The sequence below is a fragment of the Falco peregrinus genome, chromosome Z (genome assembly GCF_023634155.1).
Source record: "Falco peregrinus isolate bFalPer1 chromosome Z, bFalPer1.pri, whole genome shotgun sequence".
Classification (NCBI taxonomy): Eukaryota; Metazoa; Chordata; class Aves; order Falconiformes; family Falconidae; genus Falco; species Falco peregrinus.
This window is the reverse complement of record NC_073739.1, coordinates 23378797-23402614: the sequence shown is the minus strand read 5'-3', so window position 1 is coordinate 23402614 and position 23818 is coordinate 23378797. Positions and strand designations below refer to the sequence as shown.

Sequence of the window (23818 nt, the reverse complement as noted above, 5' to 3'; positions counted from 1 at the left end):
TTACTGCATCAAAAGCTTAAACTTACCTTCTCCATGTTCTGTGAGTTAAGAATTGTCATAGCATTACTGCAAGGTTTAAAGAAAGTCAGGAGATAAGAACAGTGTGATTTCAGTAATTCATGCTGAGTTTGTTGAAAATACTTCGGTATGAAAGACTAAATACAGATTCAGATCTAAAAAAAATTTACTCTTTTCCAGTGAGTGCAAAAAGCCTTTATTCTCTTAACAACTTTTGTTGCATTCTTACGGATTGGTCAGGAATATTTCAAGTAAGAACAACAGCATCTCTATTCAAGAAGTTTCAGTGCTCACGCAGAATTGTTCTTGGTACAGTCAGAGGAGACTGCAGATTTTTATGAGCAGAAAAATCTCACAGAGGCTTAGTGCATTCCATTAATGATATCGTTCAGGGACTGACACACAAGGTGGTTGTATTTCAACAGGACTTCAGGAAGAAGTGTTTGTAATGGTATCACCCCTTAGTGAAAGGTGTTTTGTGCTTTTGAGTGTGATCTTAAAAGGCATTTTATTAACAATTTTAGATAACAACTCTATTTAGCAAGATGAGGCAAGGAGTTACACTTTAGTTGTACTGTGCTAATCTTGTGGAATTTAATGCATTCATTTCTGGCAAATAACTTCACACTAATACAAGCTTTATCACTTGAAGGAAGTTAACTCTCCTACATTTAGTATCTATCCATTTAAGAATACATGCAAATTGTGTTTTATGGTGTTACAGCAAAATGTGCAAGAGTGAATAATCTCTATCATCAGGTGCCCAGAACACGTAGTTTCATCATTTACAACTTTATTGGTGGGGAATACATCCATTATGCCATCTTCCACAATAATTCCCTGTATATTCAAGAATATCTGTTCAGACTAGTATTTTCCTCATACAACAGCTTCATGTTACCAGACGCACCACAGTCAAAGTGTTAAAAAGTAATTACATACACAAAGAGACAACTAAAGTGCAGTGCCTGTGGGATATATATTTTTTATTTATGTTACTGCAGAAAGAGATTACTAGAAGATTTCTTCTGCATGAAGATGAACAAAGGTATTTTCATTAAGCTTCAGATGCTGCCCACTGCATTGCTTTAAATAAAACCGCTTACTTTCTATCAGACACAGCAAAGTAGTAAGCAAACTTAGAACACATTCCTTTAATATATCAAAATGTGTCCAAGGCAGTATTATTAATATTATACCACAGTTCCCAGCAACATCAAGCTTCATAAAGGAGGTGATAGGGAAACTTCATCCAGTTAATTAAGTGCTCTTCTTTTCTTCACCCAGTAAGTTCACTGTTGCTTTCTTGGCTGCAGGAAAATAAAAGCTAAATTTAATCTTTGAGGCCTACAGACTAAGTGACTTATTTGGTGTTATTAAGCTGCATAAAAAATAGTATTTCCTTTTAGGTTACAAAAGAAACATCACAAAAGAAAATCATGTCTTTTGTATATACATAGACACAGACATAGTATTAACCTGATCATATAAAGATTTTTATAAAAAAAATAAACCACAAGCAAGAAGCAGCACAGTAAACAGCACAGACTGACTTAAAACTACGGTATCAGTAAAATAGAACTACTCACAGTGTTTAGGACATACATGTTTACAGCAAGAAACGTACTACCAAGCTGATGAAATAGGGCTGGAATAACATATGTGTGTGTGTCTGTGTGCACACATGTGTACATGCATATGTGTATGCATGAGTTCTTAAAAAAAATAATGTATGTACATGGAAATCTTCACATGTAAAAACAGGAAAAAGAAAGAGTAATTGATGGACTGAGGACAGAAAATCCCAGGTGCAACATGGAAGAACATGGTTTAAGATACCTGTCTAACAATAATGATTCAAGAAGGGTCATGCACCAAAATTTCCAAATGTAGTTAAGAAAGGCAGACTATTTAAATATCAACAGGAAAACTGCTTAAGCTGGTAAGAGGAAATGAGACTGCATGCATTGTTTGGGTCAAAGGAGGCTTACGGTGCTTTGAAATATAAATAAATTTCCTTTCAAATGAAATTTATTTTAGCTACTTGATAAATTTCCATCCATTATTCATAAAACTTTCATCAGACATTTTAGAGTACAACGGTCCACTATAGAATGCAAAGAAATAAAAGCAAAAATTAAGCAATCTACAGGCTGTGATAGGTTTTTATTTGGATAGAATAAATGTTAAATAATTTCTTTGAGTGGGGTCAGAATCCTTTATCTCCAGAGGAAGGAAAAGTACAAAAACTTGTAGATGGGAAAACTTCGTTTCACGTGTAGCTCCTTATTGGAGTTAAAGGATTTGCTTTACGACTGTACTACCAGGTATTTGAGACAGTATTTCAGGAGATACAAGAACACACTGAAACAATAACTGTATTTATGGAAGGTATCTTCTGAGTATGTTCATACTGATATCTATGCTGGGAAGACACGCAAACTAATTAGCTGTTTCTTCCACTCATTCTAGTGTAACTGCCCTCCTAGAAAGTAAGATCCACCGCAATTCTCTTTTCCTGGCATTGTCACCTGAACCATTATAATTTATGTAGTCATCATGCTTTCCCCCCCCGCCCCCACCCCCCACCCCCCCCGAATGACAAACACTAACTGTAATATTACAGCTGCCCAGGGAAGTTCTTCCTACATGATGTGATTAGTGAATGGTCTTTTCCTCACCTTCTTTAGTGATGGTATCTGCAGTCTCTGCAGCCTTGTCTTTCAGGTCCTGAACAACGCTGTCAAGCTGAGCTTCGTGCTTCAGGAAGAAAGGCCGGATAATTCGATGATAGAGGAACTCTGCCCCATTAGAAGGGCTTGGAGCCATGCACCACAACAGGAAGCCACACTACAAGGAACAAGAACATCTGCATAAGTATGAGAAACGAGTAGGAGACAAAGTATAGCATGCCTTCCTAACTGCCACAGACCTGAGCATGTTCAGAACTGTACACCATCCCCTTCGTTTTGTAACAGTCACAGCCCAGTAAGCACGCACATCAGTATAGTTACATACAGTGAATCTTTACATGGCAATAATTTAATGGATACTAATAAGATAAAGGAGGAGGGCTGTAGCCATAAAGCTAATCTGGTAACAGGTGTATCAAGACTGCATGTACCTTTGTTTTTTTTATTTTTAAAGGCAGAAGTATAAAACCTGATTAGACAAAACATTAGTCTCTCCATCTACTTCTAAACTATGTGGCACAGGCCTGACTGAAGCTTATCACTTAAATCCAGCCAAAGCATACCCCTGTCCTCTCTGCCTTCCTGCTTTGAAAATGCAGCAGAGGAAAGAATGGGATTGTGTACATCCCAGAGCTAAAGTGACAAGGAAGAAAGACATATCCAAGCTACACATACTGCACAGCAAGGGTAATGCTTTTGGATTGCAGTTTAGGTACAGCTTTTACAGCACAATCTGCTCTCTGGGAGGAGAGGAAAAAGAACAAGAAAAAAAAAGGACACCCCAGTGTGGGGGGTAGTATTTCTGCACCTTACAAAGGGGAGCTTTAAGAAAAACAGCTATTACATGTATTACTAAGATCCGTCTTTACTACTGAAGCACCTTTATTTGGCTTCAGTTCACTGTCATACACAAGACAAATAACTAAGCAAAAGAAGATCAAAACATTTGAAGGACAGCAAGCACCTTAACTAAGTTTGCTTCAGCTCTGAAAGTATATATAAAAAGGTTTTACAGGATGAAACTGCAACAAAATTAAGCAAATTCTCAGCAACTGTACAATTCTTTCCAGACACTAATACTACTGTGTTACTCAGTGTCAAAAACCTCTCCAGAAAATAAAAGGCAGAATAGCTTTTCACAGACTGCCTTTTCTTAAAACACAATACAAAACCACCCCAGCCTCAGCCAGTGTGCTTGTTTTGATATTAGACATGATCGAATGTTTGAGGATTTCCACAAATTTTTGGGAGGGAGAAAATACAACAACAAAAACTCAGCTCTTCCTTCTGAAAGAAAAAAACCCCAAACCATCACACAATTAACTAAGTTAGGCACAAAAAATAAAATCATTTAAACTACAATAAAACCATATGCAACCTGCACTTAAATACAGCAGCACTTATTTAAATAGTTTAGATTTCAGAAGTTTTCCAGCTTTCACAGCAGTATCTACAGCAGCTGAAGAGATGTTTCAATGCATGTGCGAGAGTTCCTGAAAGTAATTTAAAAATACATCAGTCTTACTTATTTATGAGGTCTCCAGTACACTCCATAGCACAAAAGCATTTCCCAGAAACTAGCTCAGTCACAATACCCTTTCAGAATTCCACTGTACCTAGCCAGACATTTCTTCCTCCTCCACGACCCCCCCTATATTTCTTTCTCCTCCGTGCCCCCACCCCCCCCGCCTCTTGTGACTTCCCACTGTAAAACTGCAAAGACTGAACCACATCCAAGTATTTGTTTTGGTATCACACAGGAAACTCCTAAATAACAATTTGACCATTACAAGGTGATTTAAGTGAAGAGGGGTTATTTTAAAAGAAAGGTTCTGATTCAAGTTTAACAAAAAGGAGGGGGGGAAAAGAATTTTCAATTATGAAAACCACAGTCTTCTTCAGGCAAGCATTCCAAATATTTTGGAATATCTATTCTTTCTCAGAACAGGGATATTGAGGTTTAATGTTCTGTAGGTTCTGTTCTTCACACCTGTGAAATTATGGCTTTGTCTTCACTGCAGTGCACACCACAGTAAAACTGATCCCCCTGATGCATATCAGTTGAAGAAAACGCATAGTGTTCTTGGGAGGAGATTGCTACTCCCTTTTTCTTTAGGGCTACTTTTCATCCCCCTCGCCTCAGAGAAAATCAGTTATGATACACTTGGAGCTAGAGAGGTATCTTGACAGGCTGCCAGTCCTTTCAAAAGGATCACTGATTCCTGGGGATAACAACTGCCTTCTACAGAAAGTTTTGCCAAACTGATTTACCATCCTTTTAGGTCAGTTTTAAGCTTTCTTCTTTAAACTATTTGGTTGTGGTGTCAAAGCAGAATGACAAAAAGGGGTGGCTGCCCAGAAGACACAGCAGTGTTTTTCAAAGTAGACTGTCTACCAGTGAGAATGCCCACTAGGATCATTTCAATGAATTAAAAGAATTCAACATGCAATAAAATTTGGCACCAGTAAGTAGCAACTGACACAGTATCATTAAGCATGGTCAGAGAAAAGGAAGCCAAAAAGTGCTGGAATATCAATTTTCAAAAGCTTCTATTATTTGAAACTTATCATAACAGAAAGAATAAATGATACTATCTTACGTTGTTATCTTTCATTAAAACCTGAGAAGTGTATTGATTTTATTTCCTGTTAAAGAATACCTGGCCAATTACTGATAGTTATTCAACTTGCCCCAATATACAAAGATGTTACTTAGTTCTCCTTTGTTTTAGGAAATCCCTCAGCTCGAAGTCCAGCTTCCTCTGAAACTGAAAAACTCTGAAATTCCCCTTTTCTTGCCAAAGAACAAAATAAGTAATTTTGATTTTTACAGCTTTGTCCCAGTCTAGTCAAGAAAAAAAAATATCTATGTTCAAATACCTATTACTTTTGAAATATACTGAAATGGATGTTTATACACATCTTCTAGAGGACACGTAACAAAGTTGCCAATCTCAGTCTTCTCAAAGCTTGAGAATGTCAGACTGCTAACTTGGTTTATTTTACCCTTGCCTCTAGCAAATGGAACCAACTGACTGTTAAAAATGAAAGTGGTTTGTAAAAATGTCCCAAAAGCTCAGAGTGACAAAACTGTTAATGGCAACCCCCCCACACCAACTATATCATTCTTGTGACCCTCCAGACCAGCCAAAGGAGGGAATGCAATTTGTGCAACAGAGTGACTTCCTTAGGCAGACACCTGAGCTCGGTCTAACCCACCTGGATCTGGTGCCAGCAGCTATTCTTGCCCTGGCAGCAGGAAACTGAATACAACTGGGTTTGCCACTACAGCAGAGGAAGTAATTGCAGCTGAGAAACACAGCAAGCACACCCACAGCCAGTTCCAAGCTCCTACAGACAGGAGACTACCAAAACCCAAGACACACCTCACAGGACCATGAATACAAACACACTCCTAGTAGACAACTGCAGTCATTAAATCAAGGTGTTAATTTTAATGTAAGTGAAGTAGCTCTTTAGCTGAAATCAGTAATTGCATGGGGTGCATGGGTGAGAGGAGGGAATCTCTTGTCTTGAAGCAGAGTCGGACTGCCACGCTTGGCACATTGCTACACTCAAAATGACAACTCCTCCTGCCTCGTCTGACTGAGTGCCTTGGAGCAGCAGTTTGCTTAATGTGCCCAGTGTGATGTGTCTGCTAGGAATTCTGTTCAGAAATAGTACCCTAATATTTCAAGACAGGACTGTCAGTAGACTCAGGAGTCTCCTCTCCTTCCCGCTACCAACAATACTCCTAGGATGATAACCTCTGCTATTTTCACTGGCTATTTAATACCCGAATGCCAAAGGAATCTTAAAATAATTAACAGAAGTATTGAACATCAGATTACATAAACATGAAATCATGAGTTGCGTGCATGTCTTGTGCTTCAGGGAAAACAAGAAGATAAATTGAAAATAGACATTATAAAAAAAAAAACAAAAAAAACCACCAGACCCAAGAAATCTCACATTTTCAATTGGATAACAAAAGTATATGCAAATACCGTAATGTATTCAAAGCAATTCTTGAACATGCCTTTCTCCCACATATAAAAACACCTGCTGTGCTGAGAACTTTATGGTGACAGAGCCTAGGCTCTCAACTTGGGGGAATACAGGAGCAGCTATAATCAGTGTCTTAGTCCTGCACATCGAGGTATACATAAATACTGAGCAGCTAAAACTCGAGTCTAGAGCAGAAGCTACAAGCTGCATCAAATAAATGTGATATGTAAATTTAGTACATTTAGAAAATGAAAGCAAGCTTGAAATCCGCATGAATGATGTATCTGGGCTTTTATTTCGTAACATCATAAAAGAGACATGGGAGACATCACAAACTACACTACAAGAGGTTTTAGTCATGGATGGACTAAACTGCCTGCTTCCTCCTTTTTCGCACATGGAGTAACTTCCACCCAGTCAGCAATGCTGATTCTCAGCCCACACCTTCTGTCTGCCTTTGTGTAACAAAGTAAACCTCTCCTATTACCCACCACTGAGAGTAAATACTTGATTTCTATGCTCCCTAAGCAGCTACTGTAGAAAACTGTGTATTTACCATAACTGCCTGTGTTTGCTTTGCTCAAATGAGAAAAGTACCTTTCTGTTGATGCCACAACTACATCTGTGTAGCACTTCCGACACTGTATTATCACAGCCATCTGTGGGTGGTCTTTCATTTGCTAGGTCAACCTGAATTTCAGTTGCACGCTCTTCAGAAAGAATACTGTGCTAGCATGAAGAAATCTTTGCCGCACCTTTTACCTCCAAGAAGTTAAAAAGAAGCTCTGAAAACACACTATGTGAGGAGTTCAGACCTGTGAGTATACATCACTGGGTAAAGTAATAATCCTGCTAAACTATATAGTAAAGTCAGGGATGTGAAATAACTGCATAAATGGTGAACAAACTCTTCCAGTGCCATAAGCAATGCTTTTGGATCCTATTCAGATCAGATGGATCTTGCACTTTGATCACTATTTGCTTTGTTCTTAATATATTCAAACACTAAAACTTTCACGCGTGTTACCCATACGAAGCTTCAAAATTTGCAGATTCTTCTTAAAAATTCTGCAAAGCCACTAAACTTAACATGGGAAACATATTTTTGGTTTTGATTAAGGGAAGAAAATAAGGAGAGAGTGGACAATTAACTTCGTGGCACAGGCCAGAGTATTTTTAGTTTGAAGCAGTAAATTTAATTATGTGCTTTTTCTTAGGGAGCTAGGGAAATAAGTATCCAAATGATTGCACAGTTGATTGCTGTTAATGATTCAAAAGGAACAATGCAGAAGTGTAACTGAGCTGTCCAACTTAATTTTTGTCTCTAAAATACAGCATTTCCTGCAAAAAGCACTTGGCAACATTAGAGCTTACCTTTAAAATTTTAAATGACCCCACCACAATAGCTAGCAAGCAAATCCTTTGAAGAACTTTGGTGGAGCTAAACCAGGCTAACAAAGCAAAAGAGAAGGAATAAAACAGCCCTCTGAAACAGAAAACGGGTAACAGCTCTTTAAGCTAAACAACTGACACTCCAGCAAGCTAGAATGTTTTCTACCTAACAGCATACACAGTAATTGGCTATCTCCTAGAATAATTTAACATGTTAAAGCTGATTGTCAATATAGTCGCATCTTAGTTGACAAACAACGATTGGAACACATTAAGCAAACCACTGTTGGCAGTCACACCACACTAACAAATGCACATTAGCAACAAACTCCTCCCATAGTTGCCTTTTCCTTTCAGGAAAGTAGGCTTAATTAAAAACAAAGTATATGACTCAAACTGTTCTTATGCTGCAGTTTCCTTCTCTGCTCCCGGTAACACAGATGTTCATACTTCCTTTTGCTGCCTTTGTGATTTTACTCTCTACTTTCGCTAATGCACTTAATGCAAAAATAGCGCCACTCTGTAGGGTTTACCATGTGCTGTCATTTTGCCCAAATTTACCTAACACCAAGACAAAGAACTGTCTTTCCATGGTACAACTACATCATGTCCTTTTTCCTAAAACATGGCAGACCTTTCCCTGCCACCCATCCCAACTTCTCCTCTTGCCTCACAAAACCATCAGCCATAAACAGATCAGTTTCATAGTGCCCCATTAGATGTACCCAGCATTTACAAATAAGGCATGACCCAGGAATGATTCCAAGGAAATCTGTTGTCATCTTGAAGACATTATATCAGTTATATCAAAGGTCTCATTTTAGGAGAGGGTTCACATGAACTAACATACCTTTAGCATGTAGTAGAAAGGGAACCAGGAGAGAAAGATATCAGAGAAGAATTCCACTATGCTGAAAACACCATACACGACCCAGTAAGTCAGCCACTGTGTGTCATCATCTTTGTTGGGACTTTCAATGGCCTTGATTCTGCAAGGAAAACAAGACAAGTGAGCACAATAGTAGCATCAGTTTCATGTATAATGGTGCAGTTTATATGACTCTGATTTTTTGTTACATGTGAATCCTCATAATTTCATTACTCTACGTGCTCTGCAGAAGACAACTAAGTAGTATCCATCATACAGACAATGTGACCAAGACCTTTGAATGGCAAAGCTTTTCCCTAAATGTCAGACTTCAAAAAGGAAAAGTTACTCAAACTATTTCTAGGTCTGTGATTACAAAAAAAAAACAACAAAAAAACAACCCCAAACAAAAAACATGAGCATCCTGACCTGGTTCATGAGACAGTTCATGGGACAGGGAAGAAAGGGGATAATCTTCGGCCAGTTCTGGTTCTGGATGCACTGCGGTAATCCTGACCAGAAGACTACAGTACATCGAAGCACTGGTGATCCATGTAACAGTTAACCTGAGTCAGCCCAGGCCTATGCTGTGTGTGCTGTACCAATTCTGTGGGCACAGGATAAACGCAGCAAGCTCACTGAAACAGAGGACCACAGGCAGCTCCCACCAAGTGCCAGTGATTACACCACCTGCAAGGTCCTGCTTGTGTCTAACAGTGAACATCCTTCCCTCTTTGACAGTAGGAACGATGAATAAGAGTTGTTTGAAAGAAAAATCCTAGAATAGCTTCCATTATCAAAATGGGGTAACCCTGTCTACAGATGAGGTCTGCAGTATGCTGTGTGTGGAACAGAGGCCCATTCAGTGCTGCACAAGTTGAAGATCACGGCATCTATGGGGATATAAGATTGCCTATACTGTTATCTGTTTCTTTAGAATGTTAGCTCTAATAAACAGTATTTAAAATGAAACTTCACAGAATCTCAATGCCTTTCTCACTGGGACGATACCAGACCAGCACCTCCTGGTGCAAACAGCATCTAGATAAAATTTTTAAATCTAGTTCAGGATTTTGAAGTGAACCTCAAATATCTTTACTCATAATGTATATGTGCTATATTCCTCTCTGAAAAGGTAAACCGTAAGATTTGCTCAAACTATGAACAAGCACTTGGTCTACAGAAGCAGAGGAGATCCAATACCCCCCACCCCATACAGTGAGGACTATGTATCTGCATTGCCAGCTGCTTTGCACCAGAAATCCATTCCTGCAGGACCTGCAAATTTGATGTAGACTACGGTATTAAGAACAGAGTGGAACAACCTCTAGTGAAATCTTAGGCCTCCTGCATAATGACCAACTGGGTTTTTGTTCTCCAACTACTAGGATAATGCAGTTCAAGTTCATACAGTTCTAAAAATAGAAGTTGAAAGAACGATGCACATGTGCTTCCTTCAGAAGAAGTACTCAAGTGGAGACTCTGAACTTGCTAAGTTTCAGATTAGCCCTTGTAAGAAAGTTTAGAAGGAAATGCTAGCAACTGTAAGCCTGATAATGTGAAGCTTAAGAGTATTAAAAAGCATCTGTCCTCTCTACTCATTGCCATAGGATTAAAATCTGCAAACTCAACTGAATGAATTTAGTTTTAATTCTTTATAAATTATTCTTGTAGTATTAGCTAAACAGTTGCTGAAGCAGGATCTGTGGGATATATCAAAGGTACAAAATTTTCTTTTAGTCCATAAAAAAGATTGAGTTAGGGAGGTTTACAAAATAGCAATCAGATACATGGCTGGCTGTGAGTCCATTTCCTTGTTTGTGAATTGAGAAACCCTTTGGATGCCGTCACTTCCTAGTTCCGTAAAGCAAGGGTGGGGGGGGGGGGGGGGAGGGAATCAATCATGTGATATGCCTTATGTCTTAGCAAAAGCACTTGCAAACCCACCACACACAGACAGAATTGGCACAACTACTGGACTGAATTACTTTGAAATGCAATAGGAGGATCTGATACTTTACGCTTTATTTCCATTAGTTTGTGGCTGGCCTGCAGGGTCCTGCAATGGGAAAAGCAACAGCCCTTGCCATACCCCATCACACGCAGTAAGGTGCTGCTACTGAGGTACTGCACCACCACAACCGGACTGGAAGAACAGGCTTTCCACTGGCGGACAGCAGCAGGCCTGCTCACTGCTGCTCCCTAACACCGCCCCGTTAGGAAACGGTAGTCCAGGCAGTGCTCAAGGGCAGCACCAACCTCAGCTGCTCCTGCCCTCCCACTATACACCGCACCTCTTCTTTGCCCACATCTCCCAGACATTCTGTCAGGGGCCCTACAAAAAAAGCCCCACACAACACAGGAAGTAAGGGAGAGGGCTACTGACTTCTGTGTGGAACCGTACTTTTGGAGGGAAAGAAAATGTACAAGTAGGGAAGTTAGAGCCGTGGACAAACAGAGACGGGAATCATCTGCAACTTCTGTCAGCATTAAGAAAAACTTGATGTAGGGGTTCATTGTGTGAACGTCTCTGGTTCTGCTGACAACCTCCCCATTAGAGGCACACAGGAGAAAGCTTATTTTACCACAATAAGCATGGTAGCTTGGCATTTCATGCTTTGCAGTGAAATCACTAACTATCTTGCTGTTATCCAGTCACCATCTGAAGCCATCCACGGATTTAAGGAAGCATCGTTTAATTTAACATTATTAAAGTATCTGAGTAGTCACAAAAATCAGCTTTCATTAAAAAGCTTAGAATTTCCAATTTTGTAGCAAAGGGCAGATGGCCTATCACTGTGTTAATGAGGCATGCTCAACTATCTTTCCTCCTGTAAAAACGGATGGCCTTTGAGTTCCTGAATGCCGTGCCATGGACGCGCTCCCTTTGAACGTTCACCATCTGCTCCTGTAGTTCCTTAAGGTGACAGCTAAGGGGGACACATGACGAACAAGACACTTTCACGGTCAGACAGTACAAGCAGCTGTACTACAAGTAGTCAAAACCCCATCTGATTTAACCAGCTCATGTGCAGCATTAAATCCATGTGGCTTTTTCTTGCACACTGTAGGGACAGCACATTTCCCCTCCTTCTACAATCATCTGATCTAGTCAGCCACCACGGACAAGCTCAGGTGGCAGGCACCTACCATCACACCCATTCAGCTAACAGCCACGTCAGCCCTGAAAGAAGGACACAAACAGCATCTGTTAGCAATGACTTCAGTCCTGGTCCCATTTAGTGGGAGGGAAGAAAGAAAAAAGCAGGATACAGCAGGGCCATCAGTGAATGCAAGTTTTTACTGAAGTCATGGAAAGGCAAGTATTTTATAAATATTCTGCTTCTGAATAAGAAATATGTCCCTCAGCTGAGACTGGCAGTGAAAATCCAGTCTAACATGTCCCTGCTGAATAAAAGGTCAAAAGTTATCGCTACCCTTTGCTACTTACTATTTCAATAGTAACTCACAGAAAATACTCCTTATCCAAGAACTAGTAAGTACAGCAAGTTATGTAGAGTATCTGAATGGACTGGGGTTTTATCCATTTATAACTACACTCTTTCTGACATAAGAATCCCACCCTAATTAGACTTATTCTTTCAAGTTATTCTGTAAGTTATTAGGTATTATCCTGGTGTAATGCTTTGTACAAATTAAACTTCAGAGATATATCATACACATTATTTCAAGCCAAGAACTTTATGTTCTTCATGTTAAGTCATAAACAGTCTGATACACAAAACACAATCTCCATCAATAAGTGAAAAGATACAGATCAAGAGGCGCTGGCAGTACAGCCAACTTTAGGATAGTCTTCTTGTAATGGTTATTTTTATCTTGCAAGAGTGAGTAAGTCAGTGTCATGAGCATGTAACATTAGGATTTCCTAACAAAGGTACATCCAAAGCCTACAGTTTCAAATTTAGAAAGCGATACTGTCAGGTTTTTCTTAAGTTTTCTCATAGTGATTTGACTAAGTTCCATGTTAGCACAAGTAGTAACTACACATCACAAAGAATTTTATATGGTGCTTACACACGAACTGTACAGGACTTCATAAATAAAATGTCAAACAACTACTTACTGCTGTAGCTCTGCACATCAGAGGTAAGAGCAGTCACTAGGAACAGCTTCAGTAGACTGGATGGTAAATACCACAGCTCAGTTACTTTTAAAACAGATGCCTGTCCAGCAGTGAAAATAGCCTACTGTGGGCTAGAACTGCAACTAGTGCAGACAGATGCGAAGCCAAGTAAAAATCTCATTTTTAGCCAGATCTGTTCCCCAACAACCCTGCTAGCTGGTGATGCCAATGGGGAAGCACAGAGGCTGCCATGCTCTCCAGTAGCCCATGGCTTCTATCAGCTATGTAGCTACAGTGCCAGAGCACCAGCTTTATTTTTACTGTGTGCATCCTAGAATCAGTTAAAACTAAACTCTAGATCGTGGATACTTTACCCTGTTACCTGACAGTAACAGATACTGGTCTAATTTCAGTAAGCTGCTGAACTGAGCTCTTTCATTTAAAGCATCAGACTCATTTCAACAAAAAAAAAATCTGCTCTCATCCAAGAAGAGACTGTTACACACTCCTGAATTAGCTCTGGCATAACAAATCATTGTTAGAGTTAATTCACACATACAGTACTTACAGCATGAGCATATTATAAGTACACCACATATGAGTTTGGGATGGGTTGGATTTTTTCAGCTGAGTCCAGATGTGGAAGCCAGAAATAAAGAACGAAATGCCAAATTTTATTGCTCTAGTCTGTCCCTCTTAGCCAACTTTTTTTCCCTCCATTTAACTTTAAAATAAAAACCGCACACTGAAATTACCTGTACTTCTACAGCTTATACTTACTGGCCTGCTCCAGCTCTTTACAGCAGGTTGTGGTGATTAAAAAATAATTTACTTCTGGCAGCTATCCAGACACCCCTATGGGATCAACACTCCACTGCACCACAGACGTCCTGTTTGGTGCCTACCTCTCATCCTCATTTTAGACTTGTCTTGGCAGGCTGCCTCTGTGACATCTTGCATCATTTTGGTGAAGCAAGTACCTCCATGCGTGTATTTGCCTTATCATTTTGTCTTCTAAATTTTCATCCATCAGTTAAAAGCTTCTGCCTTCCATCTTTCTTCCTCCACACTGACTCCAAGAGCAGAGCTGTGCATTTCGCATACTGAAAACATCTTCCTCCCAAATGCACTTACACAACTGCCGCAGCGTAAATCTACCATCTCCCATCTCTCAAAATTTTGTGTATCCAGAAGATGGCAGCAAACAGACTCATGAAGGATAGCAAGCGGGGTGACCGTCCACGCAAGGAGAGATGCTGTTAGAGGACAACAAACAACATGACAGTAGTACAAAAGGTGCTACCTTTTTTTTTTTTTTCAGAGGGAATGGAGACTGAGGCCACAAAAGGAGCACATATCATTCTGCCCACCAGTGAAGCGAGTCCTACAGACTACATGTTAACTCAGCACAAAGCTGAATTCCTGCAAAAAAGAAGCAATCCTCTAATTTCATTGCTCTCTGCTTATTCTTGGCTCACTCTTCTGGAACAAGTATTTGTAGGGCCACACAGTGAGTCAGTTTCCAGTTCTGACTCAGATTAAAACCAGCTTCCCCCAAACACAGGCACAGGCGGGCTTTCTTTGCTGGGATTAACATGCATCAGTGCCTCAGTCCAGCCTGCCAAACCATTTGGTTACTCCTTGTTCTGCCACACAGGCTGCACGATGCAGGCAGTGCTATGCAGCAGGAGCTCCAGCAAGCTTCAGCTCTCCAGTCACAAAGAAGCCATCCACACAGTCTCTCTGGAAAGGGGAGCTCCTCCACTTCCACCCTTAACACAGGCGAGGAAAGTCACTGTGGCCTTCAGCAGGGCTCACTCGTGTATGCAAGTCTCAAGCATCACCAGCTCCACTGCTGGCTGTAGTCGTCCACATTAGCACTCAGACCAGTACTGCTATACGGCCTGCTAGAGTCTAAAAGCCCTGCTTTGGAAACATCTGATCCCAGTTTATATTACCGAAGTCTTTCAGGTTGTCTTTTCTGATGGTATTTACAAGAAAGAGAAGCGGCATGCAGTAAGGGAGCTTCAGGAAAAGCCACATTTTACGCGCCCAGTGCAGACACGCCGCATCCCACCAGAGGCAGCCACTTGCTAAAGATCCACAACACTGTGCTTCTCTACTTGTGACAGCCAATTTTGTTAGAAGGGAAAAAAACATTTCACACACTTTGGTTACCTCTCCACAGGTGTTACTGTTTAGGGTGCAGGCACAGTGACCAAACAGTACAGTTGTGACCAAATGGAGAACTGGAATTCTGCTAAATGCTTACAACAATACAGAAAGAATGAAAGTTAGTTTTGCTGTCAACCTGTGCTGCACTGTGGAGACTATAGTTCAAGTGTAATTTTGTTACAGCTCTACTACTGTTTTTCAGTTCTGTTCACTGTGATATTCCAGAAAGAATTACAGTATGGCTTTAATTTATACAAATGTATAATAAAGCATGAAATCATGGTGCAACATTTCCGCACTTGGCTGTTTGTAAAATGTTGCTGTTCTGAGGTACTCACTATGTAAGGAGTTTCTAAACAAGGAAGAAAATCCTACAGTTTTAATTAATGGATGCAAGTTAAAAATTGACCCAACAGTGTGTGGGGAAGGGATTCAAGTTTTAGGCTGAGGACTAACTTCTGGGTTGAGTCTGGTTTGCAGAGGCTTTTATGAGTACAGTGCTAGTTGCTAAGCTGTGTAGCAACAAAATTCTGTAATTCTTTTTAAAAGATTCAAAGTTTTACCTAGTGTTCACATAACCTCACATGAAAGTTTGCATCTCTTTTCCTAACAGCTGAAGACAGCCTCGTTACCCTCATCCAAAAATTGTGTATCTTGCTCATTGTATGTGTAATGAAAAGTACACTTACTTCCTTTTGGGAGAGTAAGATGTTGCCAGCTCTCCTGTGTCAAATAGTCTCATAGCTGTGAAGACTGATTTTCAAATGTAACTTGAGTACTTCATCATAGCAAAACAAACAGGAAAACAGGAAAAGCAACTAATGATAATCCATAACTTTTTTAATCTCACTTCCTGACTCCAGCTCACTTTTTCAGCATTTAGGATTAGCAATGCCTCACAAAGTTTTAGAAGCGTTGTGACTAACCAGGAGGAAGGGTAGTTTAAAACTATATTCCAGCAAACCCCACTGATGTAAGTCTAACTATTCCTGTAATATCCGTAGGCCTACAACATCCTAGTTGCTAGAGATCAATACAGTAGCAGAGAGGAGTGAATGCAAGGTGCAGTACTGCAGTGCATCGTGGCCAAGAAGGTCTGGTAAAATGCCTTATTTTATGCCTCCAACACATCTGCAGTCCCTAAAAATAGTACCTACATCAATTATAAACTGGAGATCTTTCAGTGAATTTAAATCAGATTGTGGACCCACCCATGTATGAAATACCTTACCTTTTTAACCTAAAATTAAGATATAGAAGATAAACTCAGATTTTCCTACAATTACCGTAACAGGTTCTCTTGCACTTAACCACTTGCTCTTTCTAGAAAGAAAAGCACATCATTTGCCCAACCAACAGATAAAATGGCTTTTATTGTAAACATGGCACTCTACGATCTAAAAGACAAAAAGCAAGTACATTTGGAGGAAGTGATGTGGCAGAACATATACAAAAGTCATCAAAATACCTTTGAAGACACATGAAAAGAGCATCAGCTTGGAGATGAAACAGCATTTAAGCGCAGATGGATTTGGAAACTTTCCACTTACATGTGTTCTGAGTGTTGTGAATCTGGTTAGATACCCCAGCTCTCTCAAACCACTTTTATAAAGCAGCAGCACAGCATTACTTGTGAACATTAGTGCATCATGCAGCCTTTTCCATGAAGGGAAAGAGAAAACATTCTCCTCAAAACTTGTTAACAGAAAGCAAATTTGCTGTCACAGCTCTCAACAAATACAGGAACAATTTTACATTTTCTAAATAAATGTGACCAAAGAAAAGCACTGTTCCTGTTTTAGAGGTATGGAAGAGGCAAAGGAGACTAGCTAAAGACACCATGACAATAAATAAAATTAAGACTTAAATTGCATGTTTATACTTCCACAATCAATCTAGATTGTTTCCAGTCTGTAGAATGCCATGAGCCGCATTTACATAGTAAAAAAAGCTAAACTGAAGTAACAGCATAAAATTAGCCAAAGAGAGACATACAGGCATGATTGTACTATATTGCTTTTCCCTCTGGAAGGCACCTGTAATAGGTTCAGATGTTATACTGCCCAAAGCTATTTTCATCTTTGCAATTTTTAAACCAAACATGACAGCACTTTTGAAATTTCCAATCCTTTGCACGCATTTCTTAGTCATCAGAGGCTCTCTTCCTGCTTGCACTCTAATCTTTTTTAAGCAGTTAACCACTCCTGGCTATGGTGGAACTACATTTAAACAGGCTAGCTCTGGAAATTTTAGAGAAGCAGTGAAAATACTGGTAATGTTATTTACATACAGCCAACACTCACTTCTTCCATTTCTTAGTCTGAATTATTGCCTACTGCAGTTAAAGTTTATTAGAAGTACAAGAAGTTCCTTCTGCCATCTGTGGTAAACTTTTCACTGCTTTTCAAACACAAAAGCCTCCAAACAAGTATTTGATTTCAACTTAAAATCAATTATTCTATTTCATCACACAGCATTTAATAAGAATTTTAGCGAATAAGACTAGGGTTTTATGACAAACTTCAATCCAGATTGTCTGACTTACCAGGAAACAGCCAGATAGCATTTACTTGGAAAACTACTGCTTAGTTTTTGCCTACATTGAGAGCCTTGGGTGCACCCTTGCTGGTGACATGGCATAAAAGGCTTGCATTTTTGGGAAGATTTTGTGTCCCTTTCTCACTAAACTCCTCCGTGTATAAAACCACTAAGACTTACACAAAGCAAAATTGAAGGTGAATGTGAACAAGGGAGAAGGGAAACAGCTGTGCCCACCTGAAAATGTAACAGGCATTACCTAGAGAGAAGCCCCCTCCACTCGAGTTGGCTCTGAGCCTTGACTGAGGCCAGCACCACCGTGATGTGAAAGAAGGCAGCCGCACAACTGCAGCTGTACCACACCAACAGCCAGGCAGCATCACCTGCTAGGTCTAACCCTGCGGCTACAGCCTCCAGCGTTTTTCCAACTGAAATTGACACCTGCTGCACAACACAGGCCGACAATGAATATAGGGAACGATGTAAACAAAAGAAAATAAACCGCACAACTATACAGGGCCTGACAGGCAGATACATGCACATTCATAAACTGTCCTGGTTTCATGTGTGAACAACACAAAATCTGAGCTGAGCATCTTTCTCCAGGTTTGGGTTTTTTCCAGTATATCCCCTTTCAGGCAAGCACAGAGATGAACAGTAACTACCATGACTAAAATAACCCTGAACTAAAATCCAAATAAAACAGATTTGGAACATGCCTAATGGGTCACTCACTGGGTAGCCTGTTTGCCATTTTAAACTACTGTAACAGGAGGCAATTCCCCTTGCAGAATACAAACATCTGTCCCACTCCTTCATGGGTGTCTTTACTGCTAACAGAAGACTGACCCAGCACTTCATTGGTTTTCACTTTAAACAATTCAGTCACTGACAATGCAGAAATGATACACTGATCCACTTCACAACAGAAATAAGATAACTGGGGAACAGTAAGCTGCTTTTTCTCTTTCAGTACCTGAGGCATTTCAGGCCCGTATCCATTGCTGAAACACCTACATAAACATCAAACTAATACCCTGCACAACACGTTCCATTTACAGCTCCTGACCTCTTCCACAAGCCACAGCTTTTACAGCAAAAGCCATAGAGAGTGTTTGCAGCTGATGGAAATAGCTGAAAACTGTTTTCTACCCAATGCTAAGAAGCAAATCCTGCTGTTAGTTCACATAGCAAGCTCTTCAGCTGTCTTTTCAAAGGGGAGAGACCAAACAGAAGAAAGGCATAACCAATACACCCTGGATGAGTGTTCTTTATCCTTTGGGTCTTTATGCTTCATAAGCATAGGGGACAGCACTCAGCAGCACCCTAACTGCAGTACGGGATCCAGAGCAGCAAAAATGAAAGCAGGCATCATTCCAGTAATTCAGCTTTATCTTCTCACAGCTTAGTCCTGCACTGGGATAGAGATCCTACAATAGATAACAGAGAGTGTCATGGTAGCACCAAGAGAAAAAAAAAAACCCCATATGGTAGAAGAAGGGCAATCACCAAAGAGGATTCTTGCAGTTTTCCATGGTCAGGAAACCCACACTTGACTCCAGACTGAAAGCAACCTCAGGAGATAGCACTGACATCCCGGTGTGTTACTGTCACACTGACCTCACAACACTGTCCAGGCTAGCGAGGGTAGTAACTGCTTATCCTGAACTCACACACCTCACTTCCGAGAAAAGGGAAACTGAATGGGACCATGAAAACATGTGCAGTAGAGCATGTCCTCCCGCATCTCCTCTGCGCCCACACTGCTGGGTCTGCAGGCTTGCAGGCAGAGCCACACATGGAAAAATGCTAAGCACCAGCTCTGTAACTTGGGAAGGAAGGGGAGGGGATTGAGCCCACCTGTGTGCTCTCTTCAGGGTGCTTCATGAGCTGGAACCTGCCTGCTGGCTGCCACTGGAAGACACTGGCATGCGGCACATCACATGCATTTTCAATTTGATTTGTGCCCCCAAGATTACAATTCGTTATGCTGCAGCATTAAAAGGACAGCTAAAGGGAAAGCATTAACTGAACATGAACTGGAAAAAGCAGAACTCGCATTGTATTCATGTGCATGTTATTCGTCACACTTTTTTGGTTAAGTAAAGTTTGTAGCCAAGGACAATGGCATATGCACTCATTACTAAAAGCACACCAACACCCAAAGAAAAATCAAAACAGCTCACAGTACTAACATCCAGGAACTAAGTTTTCAGATTAAGATACATCTGAAACCACTTCCAAACATGAAAAGGGGTAGAAACTCCACGAAAAGATTGGGGAAAAAAATTATTCCAGATTTGGAAGAATAAAAATAGCAAAAGAAAAACTGATTATTCGTACTCGTTTTGTGACTGTCTTACCTGCACAGTTCTAAAAGCTTTTATTATGAAATTATTCATCATAGTTACGTAACGGCAGATTTAAAAAATAATCTCAAAATCAGTTTTAAAACAAATATAAACATTTAAATAGGATTCTACAAATGAATTACATAAAAGTCAGACACATAAAATTACATAAACATAATTCCTACACAACTATTTTAAGGTTCTAAAGCTCTGTTGGCTGGTATTTTCACTTCCAGATTTTAATTAAAAAAATCCTTTAACTAACCTTTTTACTAAAAATTACCTTATAGAAAATAATACCCAAGCTTCTCCAGAGTTCTTGACCTATCATCTCCTAAATTAGTGCTCACTGGAAACGGCATTTAGAAAAGCATCGCTTAGTTTTAAGCATCACAACCGTAAGTTGTTTCACCAGAGTCTAAAACTAAGTCAATCTCCCACATCCCTGAAAAAACCACGAGAGAAGGAACTCATTTTGTACTGCCCAGGAGCTAATCACAGACTATGTGTTTTTAAAAGTTGCTGACTGTATTTAAAGCAGAGTTACGTAAAACGCAGGCACCGTGTTTCAGCAATATAGCTGTACAGCTGGGACAGGCTCCCGCTTTTATGAACGCACGGAAGGTATTATTCAGCACATTTGTGAAGTCTGGTGGACGTCTTGTGAACATACTCCACCGTGGTTTCCCCTAACAGGAATCCATTTTGGTATAGTAAACAATATCATGCCTATGGAAGACACCAGATACTCTGAAACACAAGACATCTGTGGGGGCTTTCGCTTGGAAAGCGAAGTATTTTTAAGTCTTCTGGAGCCAAGAGGAGCTACCGCGGCGTCCCTTCCACCTTCCCACCAGCGCGGCGGGTTCGCAGGGAAAGCGCCCCTCAAGGCGCCTCCCACCGCCCCGCACGGCGCCCCCTGCGCCCCCTCCGCCCCGGGGGCCGGTGTCCCCCCGCACGGCAGGTCAGGCTCGCACCGGCCCCGCTTCCACCGGAGGTGACAGAGCTGGGAACCCCGACGCGACACGAACCCACTGCAGGCACCGGCCCCCCAGCCTGGGAGCCCGCCAGCACCCCCAGCCGCCCTCGGCCACGCCGCCCTGGCCAGGCTGAGGAACCTCGTCCCCCCCCCCGCGCCGCGCTCAGGGGAGGGGGCGGGCGGGAAACGCCTTCAGGGGCGTGGGCCCCTACCGCCACCGTGACAGCGCGGACCCGCGACTCTGCGACAGCGGTCCCTCCCCCGCGGGTACCACACGCGACCGCCGCGGTATGAGGGGCGTTAGTCGCGACACTCACGAGACGTAGGCGGGGTAGCCGAAGCCGATGATGTTGCAGAGCAGGGACGCGCCGTAGCCCACCACCAGGTACACGGCCACCGCCCCGACGACGGCTGCGCGGGGAGAGAGCACAGTCGTTAGCGCGGCGACCGCTCGCCCGGCGCTGGCGGGGGACGTGCCCGCGCCCCCCGGGCGGTCCCCGGCGCCGCCGGGGCAGGACGAGGAGCGGCGGGAAGGGCGCGGCCGCCGCCCCGGGCCGCTCCGCCGCCGCCCTCCAGGCCCCGCCGCGGGGCGCCCCTCGGCCCCCCGCGCCTGAAGGGACCCGGCGGCGGCGGCAGCTCACCGGTGGCGATGTAGGTGCGGTTGACGCCGGTCTTGCTCTCGATCCGCTCGAGCACGGCGGTCATGCAGTTCTTCTCGTGCAGGAACCGGTCAAACCTCTGCCTCATCGCCGCAGCCATGGTGAGGGCGCCGGCCGTTCAGGCTCCGCAGCCCCGGCCCCGCGGCGGCCGAGCAGGAGGCTCCGCCTCTGGCACCGCCCGCCCGCCACGGCAGCGGCCGGAGGCGGCACCGCGCCCGGCACCGCCACCACCCATGCCTGGCGGGGAGCGGCGAGGCGGGGGCGGGGGCGCGGCGTCGCTGTGCCGCGGAGGCGGCGGCAAGCAGCGGGGAGCCATCTTCCGCCGGCCCTCGGGGCTGCGCCCGCGCCGCGAAATGGAGGCCGGGCGCCGCCTGCGGGCTAGGGCCCCCCCGCCCCTTGCGTGTGAGGGGCCGCGGACAGCGGAGCTGCGGCGCAGGGGGCGGCAATGAGCCTCCCGCGGCCTCCCGCCGGCCCGCTCCCCGCCGCGGCGCCGCCGCCGTAACCTCCTCGGCCATCCGTGCGAGGGAAGCGCTCCGTGGGTGCAGTGATCCCCTGGGTAATGAAGCTGAGGGCCAACATAGAGCCAGCTCCAGTCCCCTAAAACTGCTCAAAAGGCTTTTTTTTAAAAAAAAAAAGACAGGTATATGTAACCACTGCTTTCAGATGTGACAAGCAAAAGGCAGAAAGGGATGCTTAGGAATTGGCATGATGTAGAAGAAAGGTTTTGGCCACATCGTTGTGAAAATTATTTACTTTAAAAAAGAAACAGGAAGAAAACCTGTCTATAGTGAAAAACAAGATTGAAGAACAGAGGGTGTGAGTTAAATCCTTACAGTTCGCAAAACACGCCTGGGGAGAAGGAACTGACACTATAAACATGTCAAGCTGGGGCACAACAAGGTAAGCTCAAGACAACCACATGAGACTAAACAGAAAATTACTGGAACTGTATGTGAACTGTCCATTAGCATACTAAAAGATCCACGCTCCAGCAAAAAGGTCCCCTCCCAACAAAGCTCCCCGCCCCCCCCCCCCCTCCGCACAACATGGGCAGTGTAAAACACGGTACCTTTAAATGGAGACAAACCTTCTAAGAACCCATGAGAATTAAGCATGGCTAAACCTCATTGTAAACAATTCTTCAAGGTGTATGAGGTGTATGCAAAGTTTGCTGTCTGTGAAGAGGCTGTGAGCTTTGTAGATTTCCCACCTAGCACCCATCTCTGTGCAGATATGCAGTATTTCAGCTCTGTGTGTGGATCGGCTCTTGCACACCAGGGTGAAGAACCCACATTTGGTATAACAATTGCATGGCTACCCAAAAGGTGTGTGACTAGACTGAGGACAGCAGCTCCTAGCTGTAACTGTGCCCTAGAATTTATGGTGTGCACAATGTGCTTGCCAACTAAATATAATTTATTGGCTGTGACGTGTCCTGGAAACTGCCTTAGCTGGGGTGACCCTTCCCAGCAACTCCTCTGCATCTGACTCAGCTTTACAACTAGTAACATAGACTTTTTATGCCTCCTTGAAATCTCTGTCACTTGTAAGCATGCCAGAAAACACAAAGCAGTCTTCTAAAGATTTTTTTGTGTGTGTCTTATTTTAACCTATATTAAAAAAAATATTTAAATTGTGCTTTAGAGCTGTCATTGTTTTGGGGGAAGGCATCTTGCAATGAATTTAAAACAAATTTTGTTTAACGGCTGAAATGCCTTCTTTCCTTTCAAGTAGCTATCTTATTAAAGGCAGAGGTGAGGAGAAGAGGGAGAACAATGTCTAGTCCATAACCCCAGTTAAGAGATTTGCCCTGTAGTTGCTTTTTTTTGTGATAAAAAGGTTTCCTCTTGTTTAATGGAATCATAGAATACAGTTAAAAATGAGCTCTGGAGGTTATGTAGTCCAGTCTTCTGCTCAAAGCAGGGTTAATGCCAAAGCTAGACCATGATGCTCTGGGTTTGGACCACTGGGGTCTGAAGATCTTCATAGGTGGAAATTCTGCAGCCCCCTTCGATAGCCCATTGCTATGCATAACTGCAATCACAGATTC

The 23818-nt window shown here is 42.4% G+C and overlaps 1 protein-coding gene across 1 annotated transcript; it reads right to left on the bottom strand.

Moving 5' to 3' along the window:
- Positions 1-978: 978 nt before the first annotated feature.
- On the bottom strand, positions 979-21986 carry REEP5 (receptor accessory protein 5). The gene is made up of 5 exons (XM_055790273.1): positions 21751-21986; positions 21427-21520; positions 8962-9100; positions 2700-2868; positions 979-1328 (listed from the first exon to the last, which is right to left on the bottom strand). Exons 1-5 carry the CDS (start codon positions 21866-21868, stop codon positions 1279-1281), a joined length of 570 nt encoding a protein of 189 aa, XP_055646248.1. The 5' UTR covers positions 21869-21986; the 3' UTR covers positions 979-1278.
- Between the last annotated feature and the right edge of the window lie 1832 nt (positions 21987-23818).

Bases quoted from the DNA above. Each gene is read 5' to 3' on its own strand.
- REEP5 (XM_055790273.1), bottom strand. From the start codon at position 21,868: ATGGCTGCGGCGATGAGGCAGAGGTTTGACCGGTTCCTGCACGAGAAG. The intron at 9,101-21,426 runs GTGAGTGTCGCG...TTTTCCTTGCAG, and splicing joins GGCTACCCCGCCTACGTCTC to AATCAAGGCCATTGAAAGTC. The intron at 2,869-8,961 runs GTATGTTAGTTC...TGTTCCTTGTAG, and splicing joins CTTTCTACTACATGCTAAAG to TGTGGCTTCCTGTTGTGGTG.